This window comes from Eublepharis macularius, chromosome 19, assembly GCF_028583425.1.
Source record: "Eublepharis macularius isolate TG4126 chromosome 19, MPM_Emac_v1.0, whole genome shotgun sequence".
NCBI lineage: Eukaryota > Metazoa > Chordata > Lepidosauria > Squamata > Eublepharidae > Eublepharis > Eublepharis macularius.
This window is the reverse complement of record NC_072808.1, coordinates 16,715,548-16,736,092: the sequence shown is the minus strand read 5'-3', so window position 1 is coordinate 16,736,092 and position 20,545 is coordinate 16,715,548. Positions and strand designations below refer to the sequence as shown.

Sequence of the window (20,545 nt, the reverse complement as noted above, 5' to 3'; positions counted from 1 at the left end):
GATGGGTGAGGGAGGTAGGGTTGCCAGCTCCTGGTTGGGAAATTCCTGGAGATTTGGGGGGTGGCGCCTGGAGAGGGTGGGCTTTGGAGAGGGGAGGGACCTCAGCTGGATGGAATGCCATGGGATCCATCTTCCAGGACAGCCATTTTCTCCAGGGGAACTGATCAGTTGTAAGTCCGGGACATCTCCAGCCACCACTTGGAGGCTGGCAACCCTAGAGGGAGGGCAGCTGGAGACAGAGGGCAGTGTGGGTCCTATGGCCCTGAGTCCTTGTTGCTTTGGGGCAAAAGCTCTGGCCCATTCAAGCTTTCTCCATCTTGAGGGGCTGATAGGACAGGAACAGCCCAGTCACTGGGGGAAAATGGGCGAAACAAAGCCTCTAGAAGCTGGCCGGGAAGCCACTGCATTACAGAAGCAGGAGTCTGTGACCTCTCTAAGGGAGAAGCCGCAGCTCTGTTAGAAGAGGCCGGGCTGAAGGGCTCCCGGGATGGTGGGCAATGAGGGAGAAGCACGGGGGGAAGAGGGGAGCTATGGAGAGTGACGGGCTCCTGAACTCCCCGAGACGAGGAGGTGGGAGCTGGACATGGAGTTGTCGAGAGAAGAGGAGAAGAAGACGTAGGACCTGCAGGAGCAGTGGCCGCCATGGTGTCCAGGTTGTGAGATGTGGGGTATGTGGTTCTGCTTCCAGGCTGCGTGGCCCTCATGGCTGAGGGACGGGGACCTTCTTCTTTGCGGCGCAACAGGAAGTCACAAGGGCCAGCCGGGTTCATGGCATAGAAGGCATTGGCACTGCTAGGGATCAGCAGTTCTGGAGGCAGAGAAAGAGAACTGTGAGAAACGTCAAGGGCACCAAGGCTTACCAAGGTCTCACCCCTATCAGGCCCGTAGGCAGCGGGAGAAAAATAAGGGAAGAAATGGGGGTGGGGGGGTGGGCAGCCAGCATCCTGATGTGATGATGTCACTTCCCTTGCAGCCGGAAGTGACATCAGTGTGTTGCCGAGGATGCACTTATGTCATTTCCAGTTACAACAAGTGAAGTCAGCATATTGCCGGTGACATCATTATATTGCCAGCGAGGTAGTGGTGAGTCTCCCATTGGTTGCCAAGCAACCCTAATGACACCTCCCTTCCTTCACCCGCCCTGGCCCCCCACCACTGCATCTGAGGGCCCCACCTTGGCCACCCTCCAAACGCTGTAAGAGCTGGTAGTTGTGCAGCGAGGCCTCCTCCAGGTTGTGCTTCTGCAAGGCCCGCTGCACCACCGCTGCAGCCTTGTCCTGGCTTGTTATCTGCGGGGATGAGACACCGCCCTGTGAGTCGCAGGAGATGATAACAAAGGAAGCACAGGACAAAGGAGAACAACTGAGGAAGAGCCACTCCAGGCGCCTCCTGGCTTCACATCAAATGCAACCCAAATCGAGGTGTTTAACAGCCCCCCCACCCCCCAGTTCCTTTATTATTGCTGCTACCTTTTCACAGGTTCCCCTTTAAGGAGTCCTCAACTGGCATGAGCACGGCTACTCTGGCCTTGACCATGGACACCAGACTTCTTCATTCTCCCATGGCTTGGGGGTCTCAGCTCCCCCCACCCCAACTTCTTTGATTCAATGCAGCAACAAGTGGAATCCCTCTGTGACCCGCCAGAACCTCTCATTTCCCACAAGCAGATGGTGTGGTGTAGTGGTTTGAGTGTTGGATTAGCAGCTGGGAGAGCCAGGTTTGAATCCCCGCTCTGCCCCAGAAGCTTGCTGAATGACCTTGGGCTAACCACACCCCTTCAACCTAACCCACCTCACAGGGGTGTTGTCAGGATAAAATGGAACAGAGGAGAATGCCGTAAGCTGCTTGGGGTCCCCATTGTGGAGAAGGCAGGGTTTAAACAAAGCGAATGAATGAATGAATGAATGAATGAATGAATGAATGAATGGCCCTTTTGGTGTAGTAGTAAAGAATGGCAGGACTCTAATCTGGAGAACCGGGTTTGATTCCCCACTACTCCACTTGAAGCCAGCTGGGTGACCCTGGGTCAGTCATAGACTCACAGCTCTCCGGAGTTCTCTCTGTCCCACCCACCTCTCAGGATGATTGCTTGGGGATAATAATAACACACTTTATAAACTGCCCTGAGCAGGGATTAAGTTGTCCTAAAGGGCAGTATATACACTGAATGTTATTATTGAGAGCCAGTTATGTGTAGTGGTTAAGAGCAGCCAGGCTCTAATCTGGAGAACTGGGTTTGATTCCCCACTCCTCCATTTGAAGCCAGCTGGGTGACCTTGGGCCAGTCACAGCTTCTCTGAGCTCTCTCAGCCCCACCTACCTTACAGGATGATTGTTGTGAGGATAATAATAACACACTTTGTACACCACTCTGAGTGGCCGTTAAGTTGTCCTGAAAGGCAGTATATAAATTGAATGTTGTTGTTATTATTAAGATTTACAGGGCAGGCTGTGAGTTGAGCAAAGGAGGGTGGTGACCTTGGGTCAGTCACAGCTCTCTCAGAGCTCTCTCAACCCCCCCCCCCCACAGGGTGATTGTCATGAGGATGATAATAACACACTTTGTAAACCACCCGGAGTGGGCATTAAGTTGTTCTGAAGGGCAACTGAATGTTGTTGTTATTGTTATGAATTCCTGCAGAGCCATATCATGGGTAGCCTGCACTCAGGGCATCCAAAGTGACTTCCGTGACGTCATCACGCAGGGCGCCCCCCGGGAGTCTGCCGCCTGTGCTGCCGCTGGAAGGCCGGAAGCCCGCAGCAAGCGGGTCGCCCCATCAGCACTGCAGGTGCACAGCGCGGGCAGCCTCCCAGCCCTGCTGTGCAACCTCTTGCATTCCCGCTGGAGAGCCTGTCAGCACGGCAGGCGCTCAGCGTGGCATGGCCGGCCTCCCAGCCCTCCTGCGCTGCCGCCTGCACTGCCGCCGGAGGGCCAGGAGCACACGCTCCCGGGCAGCAGCCGCTCCGGCACCCTCTGTTTGGCAGCACCTGGGGAAGGCGGCCCCCACCCCCCCATAGATCCGGCCCAGAATTCCTCCTCCAGGCTGCCGAGCTTTTTATCCTTCCCCTCTTCCCCAGATGATAGCAGTCCTGACCACCTTATACTCACCCAACAACTTGTCACGCCATCAAGCAGGGTCTTCTCTGCATCTGCACCAGACTGTCCTACCTGTGCCTCTAACAGACCTAAGACTTGCCCCTCTGGTCTTGCCAACTCACCACAATGCTACGATAGAGGTTGCCGTGGACGTTGTCCACGCTGACACGGATGATGCGTGACTCAGTCCCACGTTGCTTAGAGAGGGGGGAGGGTGGGGGTGCCTGAAGCAGAGGGCAGAGAATCCCTTGAGATGCAGGCACGTCCTGGGAGGGGACCGCAAGATGAGTCTGTGAGCGGAGGCTCTCTCCATCCCCTTCTAACTGAGATGCCTGCAGGAAAAAAGCACCAACAAAGGCCACAAGGAGCATCCGGAATCCAAGACATTTACCAGAATTGAGATAAAATCAGAACAAAAAAAACTCAGCCCTGCTAAACTTCTTCTGCAGTAGAACCAGATGGCTCTATCCATTTGTTTTGCTTTGCCATCAGGTCTCAGCTGATGTATGGCAACCCCATAGGGTTGTCCTAGCCAGTATCTGCCCTGCTTAGCTTTGGAGAGTCAAGGGTATTGGGCTAGCCAGGTCAGGGCATAATTAAGTGCTGTCAATTCACAACTGACTTAGGCAGGAGGTGAGCAGAGACGGTTTGCCATAGCATGCCTTTGTGCAGCAAAGCTGGACTTCTTTGGTGGTCTCCCATCCAAGTACTCACCAGGGCTGACCCTGCTTAGCTTCTGAGAGCTGACACGATAAGACTAGATAGCTGGTAGCAATTCCAGGGACTTATTTCTATAGGTGAGAAGGCTGAAGACGGTCTGGGGAAAGCAAGTTTCATTCCCAGACCCTGCTCGCTTGAAACCTCTCCAGGCTGCCCTGCCCCAAGGAAGGGAAGTCCAGCCTGCCACCTGAGATGGAGCCCTTCCCAGCTAGCCCATCTGCTTCCACCGCAGTCCTGCTGTGGCTTGAAATGCCATCTTCGCCTGGGGAAGATGCTCTCTCCAGCCAACAGGTCCAGCATTCCCACAAAGCCTGTTCAGATGACTCACAACCAATCCCAGAAATGAAACACAAGGGGGGTCGCTCAACCCAATCAGGTACAAAGCATTCTCCGGAATTTATCCCAGGCTGTTCTATCGCTGAGATAGAGAAAAACTCACTGTCCCAGTATGAATGAAGAGAACGAAATACAAAAGGTTAATGGTGTTCCTGGGAAACTGGATTAACACAGTCGGCATAAAAACAACTGTGAGAACTTCTGGTGACCTCTCCTGTTCTTGTTTCGCTTGTTGCCATTGACGCTCCTCTCCATCTCAATGGAAAAGAGATTAACCCATCCTGCACTGTACCTTGCAAAGGGGGGCTCCCTGAGTTGGGGAGCAAGAGGCGCCGAGCCCATCCCCCGAATGAAGGTTGCTGAAAGATCCCTTTGGGGAGATTCCCGATCTGTCAGGGCCAGGCGATGTGGCAGAGGCGTCTGAGCCCAAGAGAAGTCTGCAAAGAGAGACAGGGAGGCAGCAGGGAATGAGAAACGGGGGGGGGGGGCACAAGCTTTCTCAAGCATCCCTCCCCCCACCAGCATAAAGGAGCCCAGATAGTGAAGCAGCTTTCCATCATAGTTAGTGTGTGTGTGTGTGTGTGTGTGTTATACACCGTCAAGTCACTTCCAACCCAATGAATGAAAGACCTCCAAAATGTCCCATCATTAACAGACTTGCTCAGATGCCCACAGACTCAAGAAGATTGGGGACCCCTGGTCTAGATCAGCCACCTGTGTCCGATAAACAGTCGGCTAGATAGCTCAATATCAGAATTTATGCAGACGTGCTGTCAAGAAGCACAGGTGGTTTGCCAGAGCCTTCCTCTGCAGAGTCTTCCTTGGTGGTCTCCCATCCAAGTACTGACCCTGCTTAGCTTCTGAGATCTGATGAGATCCGGCTATACCAGGCTGCCTTCTTTCCGAATATCAGAGCAGCTGTTGCGGATTTCGCTGAGCTGTTTGGTGGCCCCATTTTTGAACATATATTTCTCAGCTTGTTTCCCTTGAGGATGCGGACAGAATCCAGGGGAAGAGTGAACCATTTGCAGCCTGAGCTCTTGCTCCTTGCCCTTCTCAGCTTGTCAGAGCTGCCCAAGGAGGGGTGATAGCTGGTGCAGGCTACAAATCCCTCTCTACGGTAGCTACTTTAAGTGCCCGTCTTTAGATGCCCGGGAACTTGTGCCCAGGATCAAGTCTCCCCTTTCCAGGCAAGGTGCTGGGGAGAATGCGAGTGGTGTAGCTTTGGGGTTTTCGGAATGTCACAGGCAGCGATGCTTCTTCTGAGCAGAGGGAGAGGAGCTGGTGATAAGCAAGAGAACAAACACCTGGAAGGAGCAGCCGCAGCGACCGTGCCTCCCCTGCACCCCATCCTGGCCAGAGGCATGACTTACGAGCCGAAGCGCTTGGTGAGGCCGCGACGCAGCTTTGGGGAGTTGGGGCAGGAGTCAGCCGGAGGCTCGATCACACGGGAAATCCGGTAGCTGCAGGGGAGAGTGAAGGCACTTGTCTGTCAAGCAGTGGGCACCTCTTTCTCTTTCAAAGCAGGCATGACCTCCCTTTTCCCAGGAAGTCTGTCCATGCATCTGCTGTCCAGCAACCTCTCCTACTAGGGTTGCCAACCTCAAGGTGGGGCTGGAGGTCTCCCTGAATTTTAATTGATCTCCAGGCCACAGAGATCAGTTTCCCTGGGAAAAAGAGCTCCTTTGGAGGATGAATGGAAATGGCATTATAACTTGCTGAGCTCCAACCCTGCCCTCTCCAGGCTCCACCCCCCAAATCTCCAGGAATTTTTCAACCTGGAGCTGGCAACTCTATCCCTTATCTGCCTGCTCCCATCTGCTAGCTACAGGGAGCCCCCCCTCCCAATCCCAGATCTCCCCACTGGCTCTACAGCGGACCTTATGAATCCACATTGTGAATCTGGGGGGGGGGGGATTTCTCCGAGAACTCCTCTGGGCCCTTGTGTTTCATGAAGGGAGGGGGCTACGTCCATGGGCAAGGAGGGCTGTGCGTTTAGGCCAGGTGAAATTCAGAGCTGCACAGGGCTGCCAAGTCTGGATCAGGAAATTCCTGGCGATTTGGGGGTCAACCTGGGGAGGGCAGGGTTTGGGGAGGGGAGGGACATCAGCGCAGAATCATGCCGTACAGTCCACCCTCCAAAGCTGCCAGGGGAACTGACCTGCGGAGCCTGGAGCGCACCTGAAATTCTAGGAAAGTTCTAGGCCTCGCCTGGAGGTTGGCAACCCTAGAATTATTACCCCAATAGGAGATTTACAATTTTCATCATTTATACCCCACCTTTCTTCCCAATGGAGATCCAAAGCAGCTTACATCCTTCTCCTCTACTCCATTTTATCCTCAGAACAACCCTGTGAGGTAGGTTAGGCTGAGAAGGTGTGGCTGTCCCAAGGCCACTCAGTGAGTTTCCAAGGTGGGGAGAGGGGAGATTCAAACCCAGATCTCCCAAATCCTAGTCTGACACACTAACCACTGCACCATGCTGTCTCTCAATACTGACTTGCTGGTCCTTGGGGGGGGGGGGCGGGTAGGATGGTCTCCATTCAGTCTGTTTGCCAGAACAAGGAAGCGATGTTTGGGAGACGGCGCCTCGAGGTCCCTTGGGAGAATCTTAAGTCTCAGGATCTCTAAGTGAGCGCAAGTTGCTGCCCAAATGTATTGCTACCGTATTTTATGATTTTAATGCTGTTTTTATTGTAATGTATTTATTCGTGTTGCAATCCACTCTGAGCCTGTTTACAGGGAGAGTGGATTTTTAAAGAATCCAATAAATAAACAAACAAACCCAATGACAGACTATGCTTCTTCTAGATTTGCCTTCCACCCAACACGCAGCTTGCAAGATCCCATTCACCGTTCTTCTACCCCACACTTCTTACCTCTGCTCCTCAGAAAGCTTCTGATACCCGTGAAAGGCCAGGTGGAAGGACGGGTTCAGGCAAAAGCTGTATCCCCGACACGACTCCTGCAGCTGTTGGATCACGGCAAGGGTCTCTGCTTCCTGAGGAACAGACAGAGTGGGGAGAGTGGACCGCAGAGGCCAAACCCACTTATCTATCCTGAGACACAGACTGAGAGACTCTGGCTTGCCCCCCACCCCTCCAGTTTTTCTGCCTCACATTTACCTTCCGCCTCTTCTCGAAGTTAATGAGATTGCCCTGAGGAATGGAAGAAAAGAAACGATGAGCAATGCAGGGGGAAAACCAGTCCAGATAAAACCAATAATAACGATAACAACATTAGATTTATTTGACAACTTAATGCCCTCTCAGAGCGGTTTACAAAGTGTTATTATTACCCTCTCAACAATCACCCTGTGAGGTGGGTGGGGCTGAGAGAGCTCTGAGAGAGCTGTGACGGACCCAAGGTCACCCAGCTGGCTTCAAGCGGAAAAGTGGGGAAATCAAACCTGGCTCTCCAGATTAGAGTCCTGCCATTCTTAACCACTACACCAGAATGGCTCTGTATCAAACCTCTACACCTTGCATGACTCCCAATGTCTCCAAACCTACCTGAAGGTCGGAGATGGAGCCTTCTCCTCTCTGCTTTGCAGCTTTCACCATTTCAAGAAAAAGTGAGGTGGCCACCCCAGGAAGTGGATTTGGGTGGTAAACTGAGGGAGTGTCACATGGGTTGCTTAGAACATGCTAGGGGAGTCAGCAACGCTGATTAAGAGTCTAGTAGGCTTAAAACATGCAAATTCATCACATTTGTGATATGCATGCCTTTGACCCCAGGTTCGCCCCCTCCCCTTCTCTCCAGCTGAAATGCTTTCAGGTAGCTGGGTTGTATAAGACATCCACCTTAGAGGACTTGGGCCACTAATAGGAAACGACCCTGTTGCTAGATGGATCAACAACAGTCGCTGCCTCAGCATACCTATGGGACCACCTCCCTCCCTATGCCCCTCCACGGCAGCTTCGCTCATCCAAACAGGGTCTCCTGCAGGTGCCACCCTGCACGTGGGAGAAATCAACAGCAGCCTGTACATGGGCTGTCTCTGTGGTGGCCCCTACCCGGTGGAACGGCCTGCCTGAGGAGGTCAGGAGAGCCCCCACTCTCCTGGCTTTCCGCAAACGATGCAAAAGGTTTTTGTATTGTAGGGAGGGGTCTCAGATGCTTCGCTAATGAGTTAGGGACCATAGACTTCACCACTATGAGGCCTTACATATTATTAGTTGCTTTAAATGTGTACGCCTATATTCTAGCAGTGCTTCATATAGTCTAGAATCAGTCCTAGAATTGATTATGTTCTGTTTCAGCAATTCTTCAACTCCTTATTGGATCCTTACTAATGCTATGTCTTTGTAAACTTGTATTTATTTACCCTATCACCTTGTTTATGGACATGTCCTTGATACTGATTGTACTAATCTCACACTACGTAATCTGCCTTGGGTCTCCATGAGAAAGGCGGGCTATAAATGACATAAACAAACAAACAAACAAACCAGACACCTTTGCAAAGCATTCTGCTTCCAGTACCAAGATTCCTTGGATCTATACCGTCAAGGTGAAATTAAAGCTAAGGAGACTTACCACTGCAGAGGAATGAATTTGCAATGCTCGGGCAACTGGGGGAGGGGAAGCAAGGAACAATTTGCACTATATTGAGGATGCTCAATTGAGTCGGGGAAGACAGAATCTGTTTCCGATCCTACTCTTCTTTCCCACCATGCTCACCTCTACAGAATCTGGTAGTGCTGTGTCCAGCATAATCAAGTCAGTCAGAAAGGTGCCAAGATATGGGACGGTGGGGGCCTGCAACAGACCACAATGGGATATGGTATGATAGCATTTCCTGTATATCACCAAAGGCTGTTACAATCATAAATAACATCATTAAAATAACCCACTCTGAGTCTGTCTACGTGAGCCATCTTACACGAGAATGCTCAAGTATAGAGAGATGCAATGTTAGCCGGGAAGTGTAGTTTAAAAAGTTAGAGAAGGGCTCTGTCAATTTCACCTCTCTACAGAGCCGGCAAAGATCACTCCTCAGATGGTTTGTTAATTTCCTCTTCGCCTTTCCAAAGGGGAGGTGAAATTGACAGAGATTTCAGGTGGTGAAGAGAAAATTAACAAACCCTCTGAGAAGCGTTGCTGGCTTCCTGGCTAGCATTGCATCTCCCTACACTTGAGCGTTCTCATGTAAGATTTCTCATGTAGAGGGAGTCTCTGAAAGTGCTTATCAAGTGAAAGCATTTCACCCATCAAATACAATAGGATTTTCTCCCTCTGGCTGCACATTTGATTTCAGACACACGGAAGAAGGGATGCCCACGCGACGGAATTGGTGGTGGTCTTCACTGCGTGGTTTTTTTTTTTCCACTGAGAAGTTCCCTGCAGAGGACTGCAAAATAATTGGATGTGTACAAAATCAGAAAGGGGGAAAAAAGAAAAGAAACTAAGCTGAAACGCAGTCTGAAGACTAAAAAAGGGGCCAGGTGTGGGCCTTATTGGTGTCCCTACCTAAAACCCACAGAACAGCCATGGAGAAGATGGATAGAAAAATGCCACAAGACCATTATGGAAAGGACCGTTTCTGGGGATTAAAGCAGCGCTTCTTTGGCAAGGGACTAATTTAACCTTTCCCCCACCTCCACTCCCAAACTGCACAAAATTGGGACGAGATCCGAGACAAGGTGCTGAATGTAAGAAGAACAAATAGCGACATCTACTTGAAGAAACCCAGGGCAAACTGGCTGGTGCAGAGACACCGAAGGCACCTGCTACAGAGTGGCAAAGGAAAGCATTAACCCCGCTCCCTGCCCTTGAGAGCTTCTGTCCCTGTGCCTGGGAAAGGGGAAAGGCTCTCTCACCATTCGCCTGGCCTGAGAGTTCAGCTCCAGAGGGGTCCCGGCTGGCACCTGAGGGCTGCTGCACCCCTCCCTCGAGCCCAAAACGCCTCCTTCCTGCAGAAGAAACACAGGATAGCAAAAGCAGACAATGGCAGAGGACGTGCACAGCAGGTTCTGCGTAAAAGTGTGCATTCAAGAGTGCAACTGTGTTCCCAGTCTTGAGCCAAATGATCACAACTGAACACGCTCATACCCCTTCCAATGCCATATATGTCACCACCTCCAAACAAGAACCCCTCTAGCGTATTTAGGCCCTACATGGGCAATGCCAGCAAGGATTCTACAAGCAGCACTGGAAGGGGGGATTAGGGCAGATCTGGCCATAGGGCTGCAAACTCTAACGGGATATTCCAGAAGATTTGGGAGTAGTGTCTGGGAAGTAGAGCTGCCAACCTCCAGTTAGGGCCTAGAGTCCTCTTGGAATAACAAGAGCTCACATGATGACAGAGATCAGTTCCGCTGGAGAAAATGGCAGCTTTGGAGGGTGGATTCTATGGCAGTATACCATGCTGAAGTCCCTTCCATCCTCAAAACCCACCCTCCCCAAGCTCCACCCCCAAATCTCCAGGAATTTCCCAATCCAGAGTTGGCAACCCCACTGATGAGCACTGCAAATTCCTTCCTTTGCTCTGCTCTGCCTGGTACATGGGATTCACAGTGCAATGCCATGACTTCTCCCCAGGCATGAATCCAGAAGTGATGTAATGGTGTCACATGATCCCGATTCCCACAGTCCATACCCTGCCCCCAGTGCTCCCACTGGCAAAAGGGTCCCAGTTGGCAGCCTCAGGTCTAGTGGCCACCTTGCAACATAGCCCAGACTTTTCCTGGGGACAGGCTGCCAGCTGAAGACTTGGGGGTATAGGTCTGGTTCAAGGTTTTGGTGTTGACCTATAAAGCCCTATGCGGACTGGGCCCAGGATATCTGCAGGACCGCCTCTCCCCATATGTACCCCCAAGGATGGTTCATTCAACAAATAAAAATCTAATATAATAAATAATAAATAAAAGTAGGTTGGTTAGCGGGTGGAAGGTCAGAAGGAAACAAAAAAAGGGGAGAGGCTACGAGGGCTGCCAGGGAAGGAAAAGAGGGAAGAGTGGAGGAGGGATACAGGGATAATACGCCGCCTGCAAATCCTTGTGGGGTAATTTTTCACGTTGTTTATATCATGGGATATTTTTCTGCCTCAACAATATATTTCACTGTGGGGCAGGAAGTTAAATGCTCTCTAGAGTATTAGGGTCATCAGGTTATCAGAAGGGGCTGCATTTTTTCAAAGCATGTAACATGTTTTCCTAGGACCATGTTTTTGTAAGAAAAAAAAAAGAACATGGGTATTTTTATAGCCCACCAGGTTATATGGACTAGGGTAAAAAGCACGCCACTTGGAACTAGAGTCTGGTTTCAGCTCTTCATGGAACAGACCCTAACTGTTTCCAGTTAATGAAGTGGTCGAAAGAGATGTAAAATTTCCAAAAATCTTTAAGCCACTGGAGGGGGAAAAAAGTATTTTTTCTGGGGGGAAATGGAAATTTTGGGGAAATTATTTTCCTATCAAACTTAAAAGATCTTTTATTGATTCCAGTGAATACCCGGAATTGATATCACATTGCCAGCATCATGAAAAGGTGACAATCTAGGGTTTGGGGGGAAATTCTATGGTTTTACCATCGAGATTTGTCCAAATCCTAGAGCATCACTTCAAAGGCACAGAAGTGATATGACATCATTTCCAGTATTTGCTAGAAGTGACATTGTGCCTCCACTGTGGTGCCATTCCCCCTCCCCCATTCCTGCCCTCCTTTAGGTTGCCAGCCACTAGCTGGCATCTCAAGGTGTGGGATGTCTTTTCCACCCTCTGGCTTACATAGCAATGGAGAGGCAGGCAGAAAAGGGGGCTGAACTCTATCACACAGGTAGGACCAGGTTCACTTCAGACTTAGCACGAAACTAGGCTAGAGTGACTGTCTGAATTTGACCAATATAGGTGTGAAGGCCCTGGGGGAAAAACCCAGAAAGTTGTGTGAGGAGGAACATTCATAGGAGCTAAAAAAAAAACTCCTATGAAATATTTTCTCTTTTCGAATGAATGGAATGCTTCTTAAAGCAAGGCATGTCACACTTAAAATGTATAGTGTGAAAATAGGGGTGCCAACTCTGGGTTGAGAAATTCCTGGAGATTTGGGGGGGTTGAGCCTGGGAAGAGTTGGGTTTAGGGAGGGGCAGGACATCCTCATGGTATGACACCATAGAGCCCCCCCCCCCGCAAAACAGCTACTTTATTCAGGGGAATTGACTCCTGTCTCACGGAGAGCAGTTGTGATTGAGAGAAGTCTCCAGGACCCACCTGGAGGTTGGCAACCATACATGAAAAGGTCTGCCGCCTCGTTCAGTTTTCCAATGGAAAAAAGTGATGGCACATCTCGGGTGTGCCACTGAAGTGATGCTCTTGGATTTGGTCAAATTTCCGTGGTAGGACCATAGAGTTTTGCCCAAAATTCTAGAGCGTTGCTTGTCAGGATGCTGGCAGTGTGATGTCATTTTTTTTACAAATTTTCCTCCTGCCGGTTTTCAGGGGTCAACAAAACGGGGGAGACAGAGGTCTCACTACCCACAGCACAGAGGGAGACCCAGGCGGTCGACGTCTGAGCCTCGAGTTTCCTTAATCCTTGCATGACAAGCTGCAACTGCTGGTGTGTGTTTGTGTGTTTGTGAATTTGCACTCTGGTGAGGTGGTACTTTGGAATTGCTTGTGCCTGCCAAAGGGACGGGACTCCTCTCCTCCCTTGTACAGGCCTACAGGTAGGATTCCTAGGTCCTCCCAGCAACTGGATAGAGACTTACCTTGCCAACAATGTACTCCTACCTCCTCCTTGGCTGAATTAAGGAGGAGATTCTCATATTTTTATACAGGAGCTTTGACGGCAGGTTGTTAAACTGCAATTCTACTAGTGGCCTGCTGGTGGCAGCAGAAAGCAATCCTGATGAAAGGGAATGACTAGAGTCTCTCTACACAAGACGGCTTACACAGGATGCTCAAGTGCAGGAGACGCAATGTTAGCTGGGAAGCGTAGTTTAAAAAAGACAGACCTAAAGGCTCTGTCAATTTCACCTCTCTTCACAAGGGTAGTTTAAAAAGACACAGCCTGCAGAGACAGCTCCTCATAGGATTTGTATGGGGAGGCAAGATTGATAGAGCCTTCCGGGAGGCAAATGAGGGATTTACTTGGCTAGCCCAAGTCTCAAGCTGCCAGACCACAATGAGGAGTTGAGTTCTCCCAGTTATCCTAGAGTTTCTGTACACGTGACATCCTACATGAGAACACTCAATTGCAGGGAGACACAATGTTAGCCAGGAATAATAGTTTTAAAAGACAGAGCTGGCGAAGATTCCTCAGCTTTGTTAGATTTCATCCTCCCCATGATAAAAACAAGGACCTGCTGTCCTTTTACCACACTGCATATTTCAATTTCTCAAAAATATTTCTATTTATTATCTAAAACAACAATTGAAAAACTATTCATGGCTTCAAAATTTCTGGAAATTTTACATCTCTATGTCACACTGTATCACCTCTGACTCTGGGTAAGGGCTTATATAACTGATTGCTCCTCAAAAGGGGGGGGGGACTACAAAAAGAAAAAGCTTGTCAGGAAAAGGGGTTCCCTGATATATTTATTTTCTTTGTGCAGGGAATTTGTTGTATGGAAAAACTTCCGTCATATGGGCCTCCTACCCACAAGCTGACACAGGAGCTTCCAGGTACAACTTAACCATTGCAGAGGATACTAAACTGTTTGAAGAGGGTTAATCCTCCCCCAAACCATTTCCTTGATATAAATCATCCCGGCAAGCTACTGATAGAAACACGGGGTTATCTCTCCGAGTCTCTCTACACAAGACATCTTAGACGGGGACACTTACGTGACTTACTTTCTGTGTGATCTTATATTCAAGTGTACTCTGTCTCCCTAGCAGTGCATGTGTATCCACAGGGCTTTTTTTCAGCAGGAATGTGGTGGAACGGAGTTCCGGAACCTCTTGAAAATGGTCACATGGCTGGTGGCTCCGCCCCCTGATCTCCAGACAGAGGGGAGTTGAGATTGCCCTCCGCGCCGCTAAGCGGCACAGAGGGCAATCTAAACTCTCCTCTGTCTGGAGATCAGGGGGCGGGGCCACCAGCCATGTGACCATTTTCTCCGAGGGCAACCCACTGAGTTCCACCACCTCTTTCCCCAGAAAAAAAGCCCTGTGTATCCACAACGGGAGAACAAGCGTCAGATCTCTCCCTTGATCCTACTCGTCTAAGATGTCTTGCATAGAGAGACTGTTTATTGCAGCTAATAGTCACTCAGGGGCATGAGAGAGGAGGGATGTCTGTGGAAAACTGGGGGGGTGAACACACAAAAGGATTAAGTCTTTTTCTTCCTCCTCAGTGCTATGGCCCCCATTCCTAATCAGGTCCCCCTGCAGATGCTTTGGGTTATCTGCTTTTTCACATAAAGAGATTGGCTCTGAGACTTTTGCCTCAGTAAGGGAACAAAGGGACCCAAATTGGATGTTCTAAGGAGGTACGTAGCAACAGAGTAGAATGTCCGTGTTCTAAAACATTAGGACTCCTAGAAGAAGAAGAAAAAGAAGAAGAAGAAGAAGAACAACAACAACAACAACAACAACAAGAACAACAATGTTTATATATTGTTCTTATAGACAGATTAGTGCCTCACCCAGAGAAGTGAACAAATTAGTGTTATTATTATCCCCACAATACAGCTGGGGAGCTGGGCTGAGAGGAGTGGCTCACCCAAGGCTGAGCTTATGGCAGGAGTGGGATTCGAACCAGCAGAGTGTTGATTCAAAGCCCAGCCACTTAACCACTGTGCTACAGCAGCTTAAAACACTATGTGCTGTATGCTAACAGAGGGGTGCAGGATCGCCCCCTCAGCCTCCTGCCTTCGGCCAAATATTTGCCGTGTGCCTGGTGCACATATGAGATGAGTCTTTTTGCAACTTCCTTGACTGTGCAGAAGGGGCTAAGCGTGCAGCCTTGTTCAGATGTAGGGCTCCCCAAAGACCAGGCGTCCCCGACTTTTCAAGCCCAAGGGCACCTTTGGAATTCTGAGAAAGATGGTGGGCACAGACACAACATGGCTGCAGGATGCAGAGCTAGCCACACACAGAAAGGAAGCCCCCGTGCACCGGGAAAGAGGAATGTGCAGGAGAATAAAACCAACACTGTGTGGCAGTTGCCGCCAAAACCGATGCTATTTAAATCTGCATAGCCAGTCAAATCTCCAAGGGCTAATCAGAAGCCTTGCTGGGCAATAGCCCCATCTGTCCCCACCAACTTTCTAAATACACTGGGTGGGCACCAGGAAAGGTGTCAGTAGGTACCACGGTGCCCAGGGGCACCAACCTTTGTAAACCGCTGTGAGTATGGCATTAAGTTGTCCTGAAGGGCAGTATATAAATTGAATGTTGTTATTGTTGTTGTTGTTATTTATATCCCTTGGGGAACTGAGTTTGTTTCAAACTTTGAATCTTTCAACGTGCTCTGCACTGAGGGAGGAGGGGGATGACCCTGTAGCATCACAGAAATGCTGCTGCTTAAATGCAAACACACCACCCTCCTTTGCTCCTGCTCAGCATCAACTCACAGCCTGCCCTGTAAATCCTAATAATAACAACATTCGATGTGTATACCTCCCTTCAGGGCAACTTAACACCCAACCATAGTGGTTTATAAAGTGTGTTATTATCTTCACAACAGTCACCCTGTGAGGTGGGTGGGGCTGAGAGAGCTCTGAGAGAGCTGTGACTGACCCAAGGTCACCCAGCTGGCTTCCAATGGAGGAGTGGGGAATCAAACCTGGCTCTCCAGATTGTTGTCCTGCCGCTCTTAACCACTACACCAAACTGGCTCTCCAGTCTTTCTCCAGTCATGCTCTGCGTGCCTCAGCCAGCTCCTCCTATGACTTCTCTTGCGTTCCCAGCAATACAGCCCAACCTGCCAAGTCCTGCCACGTGGCCCTGAAAAGTCCCCTTTGGAAAAATGCCCCCAACAACACGGCTCGCAGCCCCCGCACAGCAGTGCTACCTGCAGCAGGATTTCTCGGCAGTTCAAGTGATTGTTGTCTTCGGAGAAGATCTGAGAGAGCTTTTGGAAGGAGCTCCTGGCGTTCCTGTGAAGTAAGCAGGCCTTCATGAGTGTAAGCACCTGACACAGAAGCAGCCCCAATGTCCCATGGCCCACATCCCCAAGAAGTACCAGGTTGCTGGGGTCTTGGGTGGAAATCTTCTCCAGTCTGCTTGGGGAGAATCCCTGCTGACACCCCCCCCTCACCACAAGAGACCTGAACTTGGCAGAGGATAACAGACCTTCATCAGCCACTAAGCTGCAGGGTGGAGCCCTTTCCCTCACCTCTACCCACCTTTTCCTTCTTGGACCACCCCAATGTTCACCTGTTCACTGCAGCCCAGGTGCGCTTGAGTCGATAGATGGAGTTGGACTTCAGCGCAGAGAGGATGGCATACAACGAGGAGAAATTCCGTAGATCTCGGCACCGCTGCAAGGGGAGGGGAGAACAGCAAAGATTTTAATTTGAGGGAACGAGATCTTCAGGTTTAAACGTGGTCCCCGGGATATCTTCAAGAGGAAATGGCAAAAAAGTATTTGAAGTACAGCTGTAAACTTTGATCCCTTTGATTGTTATATGAATTAATTAATTACACCGGTTTTAAGAGATGGGCTCAGAGTAAAGGGAAAGCTTATTTATTTCATAATTCTGATGTGTTATCACAATACAGAACAAAATATAAAAAATATGACCATAACTTTTAACAGTAACTGGAAAGGCACTTATAGCAAAGCTTTGGTATTATACCATTTTTTAAAAAACTGACTTAACAACAACAACAACAACAACATTCGATTTATATACCGCCCTTCAGGACAACTTAATGCCCAGTCAGAGCAGTTTACAATGCCAAAACAAAACACCCTGTGAGGTGGGTGGGGCTGAGAGAGCTCTGAGAGAGCTGTGACTAGCCCAAGGTCACCCAGCTGGCTTCAAGCGGAGGAGTGGGGAATTGAACCCGGCTCTCCAGATTAGAGGCCCGCACTCTTAACCACTACACCAAACTGGCTCTCATATCATTATAAAATTAAGCTGAATATCTACACGGGAGAAAGGCCCTCCATCCAAAAATTCACCCCAATATTTCAGTCATCAGGATTACACTCTGTCCATGAGCAGGAACCTAGCTGGAAATTAGTAGCTAGTAGAAAAGAGGGGGTTGGGGGAAGGAACCATCAAGCTCCAAACACAGAGCTCTCAAGCACTTGGTGATTCTACTCTCTGGCCGAAGAAGGACAATGGATTGCTGTCTCCCGCCTTGCTGGAAGAAGACACCCAAAGGGACAAAGAAGGAAACAGACAAACAATTAGCCTTTTGAGAAAGGGCCGTTGTGGGGAGGCTCTGATTGGCCACCACTCTGGACTTAGCCCTTGGTAGTTGAGGGTGCCAGGGAGGGAGCAGGTGCTTTTAATCAGGCTGGTGTTTTCCAGCTTCTTAAAGAAGCTGCTCTTAAGCCATAACAAAGAAGGGAAAGACAGAAATCTCTCTTCTTTAAATGTAGTTGTATTCTGCACTAGAATGTCTACTGAGGATAGGGTTGCTAGATCCCCTTACCCTCTGAGTGGGAGACTGGGCACTTATCTTTGTGGCATCTTCATGTGTGCTTTGTGCATGCACATGCCCAGGCTACCCGATGATGTCACTTGCAGGAAGTGATGTCATCATGCAGGCCACGTGATGCCCCGGGGAGTGCTCCTGCGCTCCGCAGCAGGCCAAATTGGGCCGCTGTGGAGCGTGGAAGTGCTGCTGAGGTGGTACAATGGACCCCGGAGTACTCCTGCACTCCATAGCAGCCTGATTTGGGCTGAATCAAGCCACTGTAGAGCCTGGGACTGCTGCTGGGGTGATGCGATGGGCCCTGGAATGCTCCTGCACTTCGCAGCGGCCTGACTCAGTCCAAAATGGGCCTGACTCGGGCTGAATCAGGCTGCTGCACAGCTCTGGAGTGCTGAGTGGTGCAACGGGTCCTGGAGTGCTCCTGCGCTTTGCAGCTGCTGAATAGGGCCCAGTTTGGGTCAAATCAACCTACTGCGGTGCTCAGGAGTGCATCCCAGGAGGCGCGTTCCCCCACCTTTCCCTCGCTGGCCAGGGACCCCCCGCCCCCAGCTGGGCACGCTGGGGGATATGCTTGTTTTAACTGTGAGCTGCTTTGGTGGCCTTGACGAGCCAGAAAGTCAGGTACAAATTTTGCAAAACAAATGAACAAACTAAATGTATCAAAACAGGGTTTTATTTTGATATTAAAGTTTAGGTATAAGCAATCAGGGAGGAGGAGAACTATCCCACAAGCTTGTTGTGTCGTCCCATATTTCGAATATACTTCTCTGTTGTCGTTCAAATGCAGTACTTTGTATTCTGTATAAGCTTCTATGCACTTTCTATTGTCATTTCTGTTTCTCTTTTCAAACAAAACTTATTTCAAAAAACCAGGTTTTGGAAAGATATACATTGATGCAAACTTAAGTTTATTTTTCCTAAACTTCCTTAAAAATGCAGAGCACACTAAAAAAATGAAAATGCCAGAAGAAGAGAATGCAGAAAAAGAACTCCTGAAGGCACCCCCTCAGTCTCCTGCCCACCTCACCCAAACAGATGGCTTCTTCTACTGCTCTGTCCTTGGCCTTGTTTCATCAACCCAGGAGGTGTGGTGACCCTCAAAGGCCACCGCTTCCCCCAGCGCCCTTCCCCATTCTCACCTGGGCAATCTCAATCCACTTCTCCATCAGCTGGGCGCGCTGGGGGATACGCAAGGTCAGATCTTCAAGCACGGATGTGGTGACACAGCTGGTCACTGCATTGAACTGGGCAACCGTGGCACGGACGCTGGGAGCCGCTCGCTGCTTCTCCTTCTTGTCTCGCTGAGACCACACGCAGCCCAGGCAATGGAAAGGTTGCACCGCTTGGAACAGGTTCTGGGAAAGGATAACAGATAAAGGGGAAGAAGGCCATGAAAAGCAAGGCTTGTGTGCTTCCTAGAGGCTGGCCACTGTGCAAATAGAAGGCTGGGCTAGATGGCCTTTGGGGTGGTCCAGCAGGGATCATGCGTTCTGCAAGTCCCAAGAACAACTAAGCTGTAAGAAATGACCAATTGCATTTTCTTTCATTGGATGAATCTGACTCGGCAGGCATTTGTGTGAGTCCCGGCTTTCGTCTCCTCTGCTTGGTCCTGGTAAGCCATTCAATTTCATCTTCCAGAGAAGGAAACATGCCCAACAACCCACTTTACGCAACAGACTTTAAGCCTGTCTCTTCCCAAGGCTGTTTTCAATGCACCACCACCACCACTTCTCTGACTCTTACTCACGGAATCCATCAGGGTCAGCTGCTCAGCCACCTCCTCCACAGAAAAGGACAGCAGGGCTGGTAACTCCTTGTGGGCTCCTGCCTCCGTCGTAACCTGGGGCAGGCCCACCCTGGGGATCTCTGCACCTGTGTGGCAGTTAGACAAGACCTCTCTGGGTCAATGTGTAAACCCTGACTTGAAAGGAAGGCAGACTGGCTGTTGTAGCCAAGGCATTGTGCTTCCCTCTTTCAATGGGGCCCGACTGACCACTGCTGACTCAGTCAAGAAACTAGAGGTTACACTGGATCTAGCTGTACTGCTGGAGAAACAAGTTAACGTAGCTGCAAAAAGGGCATCCTTTCAGCTTCACTTAGCTCAGATGACAGCCCCCTACCTTGATCCCCACATATATCGTGTGGGATGTTTACCTCGGGGCTAGACTACCCTAATGCACTCTACATGGGTCTGCCCTTAAAGACAACTCAGAAATTCCAGTTGGGACAGAATGCTGTAGCCTAGCTACTATCAGGCACGAATCGGAAAGTGCATGCCACGCCAATTCTGCTGACGCTCCCTTGGTTACCAATCAGTTACCAGGTTCCATTCAAGGTTCTTGTGCATTCTCTGTAATGGTCAGGAAGGTCCTATAATTGTCATGTCTGTGTACATCCATGCCATAGTTATTTGTTTTATTGCTTGTGCCACAATATACTGAAGCTATACTGATCGATTACTAAATTAAAGTGTACGCTCTCTCTGCTTATTCATAACCACCATTACAGATGTTACTTCTTTAGGACCCGGAACAGGCCTCTTCTGTTATCCTAGAGAAATATGCGAGTCTTGGCCAGGGCTGGATCTAGGGTTGCCGGCACCCAGGGAAACCCAAGTCCAACCCTTTGCTCCTGGCGCTCCGTGACGTCATCACACAAGGCTAGCCGCCCCCTGTCCTGCAGGGCAGGGGAATGGTGCGGGCGGCCTCGCAGCCCCCCGTGCTGCTTTTTGCCTGCCCCGCAGGACAGGCGGCGCATGGCAAGCTGGCTGCCCCCTGTCCTGCGGGGCAGGCAAAAAGCAGCATGGGGGGCTGCGAGGCCGCCCGCGTGCTCCC

At 50.1% G+C, this 20,545-nt stretch overlaps 1 protein-coding gene across 1 annotated transcript in view; it reads right to left on the bottom strand.

The window, feature by feature from the left end:
- Window positions 1–254: 254 nt before the first annotated feature.
- The window catches only part of RGL3 (ral guanine nucleotide dissociation stimulator like 3), a 34,080-nt gene continuing 13,789 nt past the window's right edge, over window positions 255–20,545 (bottom strand). The window contains exons 6-18 of the mRNA XM_055003862.1: window positions 19,459–19,609; window positions 18,851–19,066; window positions 16,479–16,582; window positions 16,114–16,198; window positions 9,976–10,068; window positions 8,837–8,914; window positions 7,279–7,311; window positions 7,033–7,154; window positions 5,527–5,616; window positions 4,446–4,590; window positions 3,220–3,363; window positions 1,175–1,289; window positions 255–808 (exon numbers count right to left, since the gene is read on the bottom strand). Of these exons, the coding sequence (XP_054859837.1) occupies window positions 255–808; window positions 1,175–1,289; window positions 3,220–3,363; window positions 4,446–4,590; window positions 5,527–5,616; window positions 7,033–7,154; window positions 7,279–7,311; window positions 8,837–8,914; window positions 9,976–10,068; window positions 16,114–16,198; window positions 16,479–16,582; window positions 18,851–19,066; window positions 19,459–19,609 (1,930 nt within the window). The remainder of the gene's footprint in view (window positions 809–1,174; window positions 1,290–3,219; window positions 3,364–4,445; window positions 4,591–5,526; window positions 5,617–7,032; window positions 7,155–7,278; window positions 7,312–8,836; window positions 8,915–9,975; window positions 10,069–16,113; window positions 16,199–16,478; window positions 16,583–18,850; window positions 19,067–19,458; window positions 19,610–20,545) is intronic.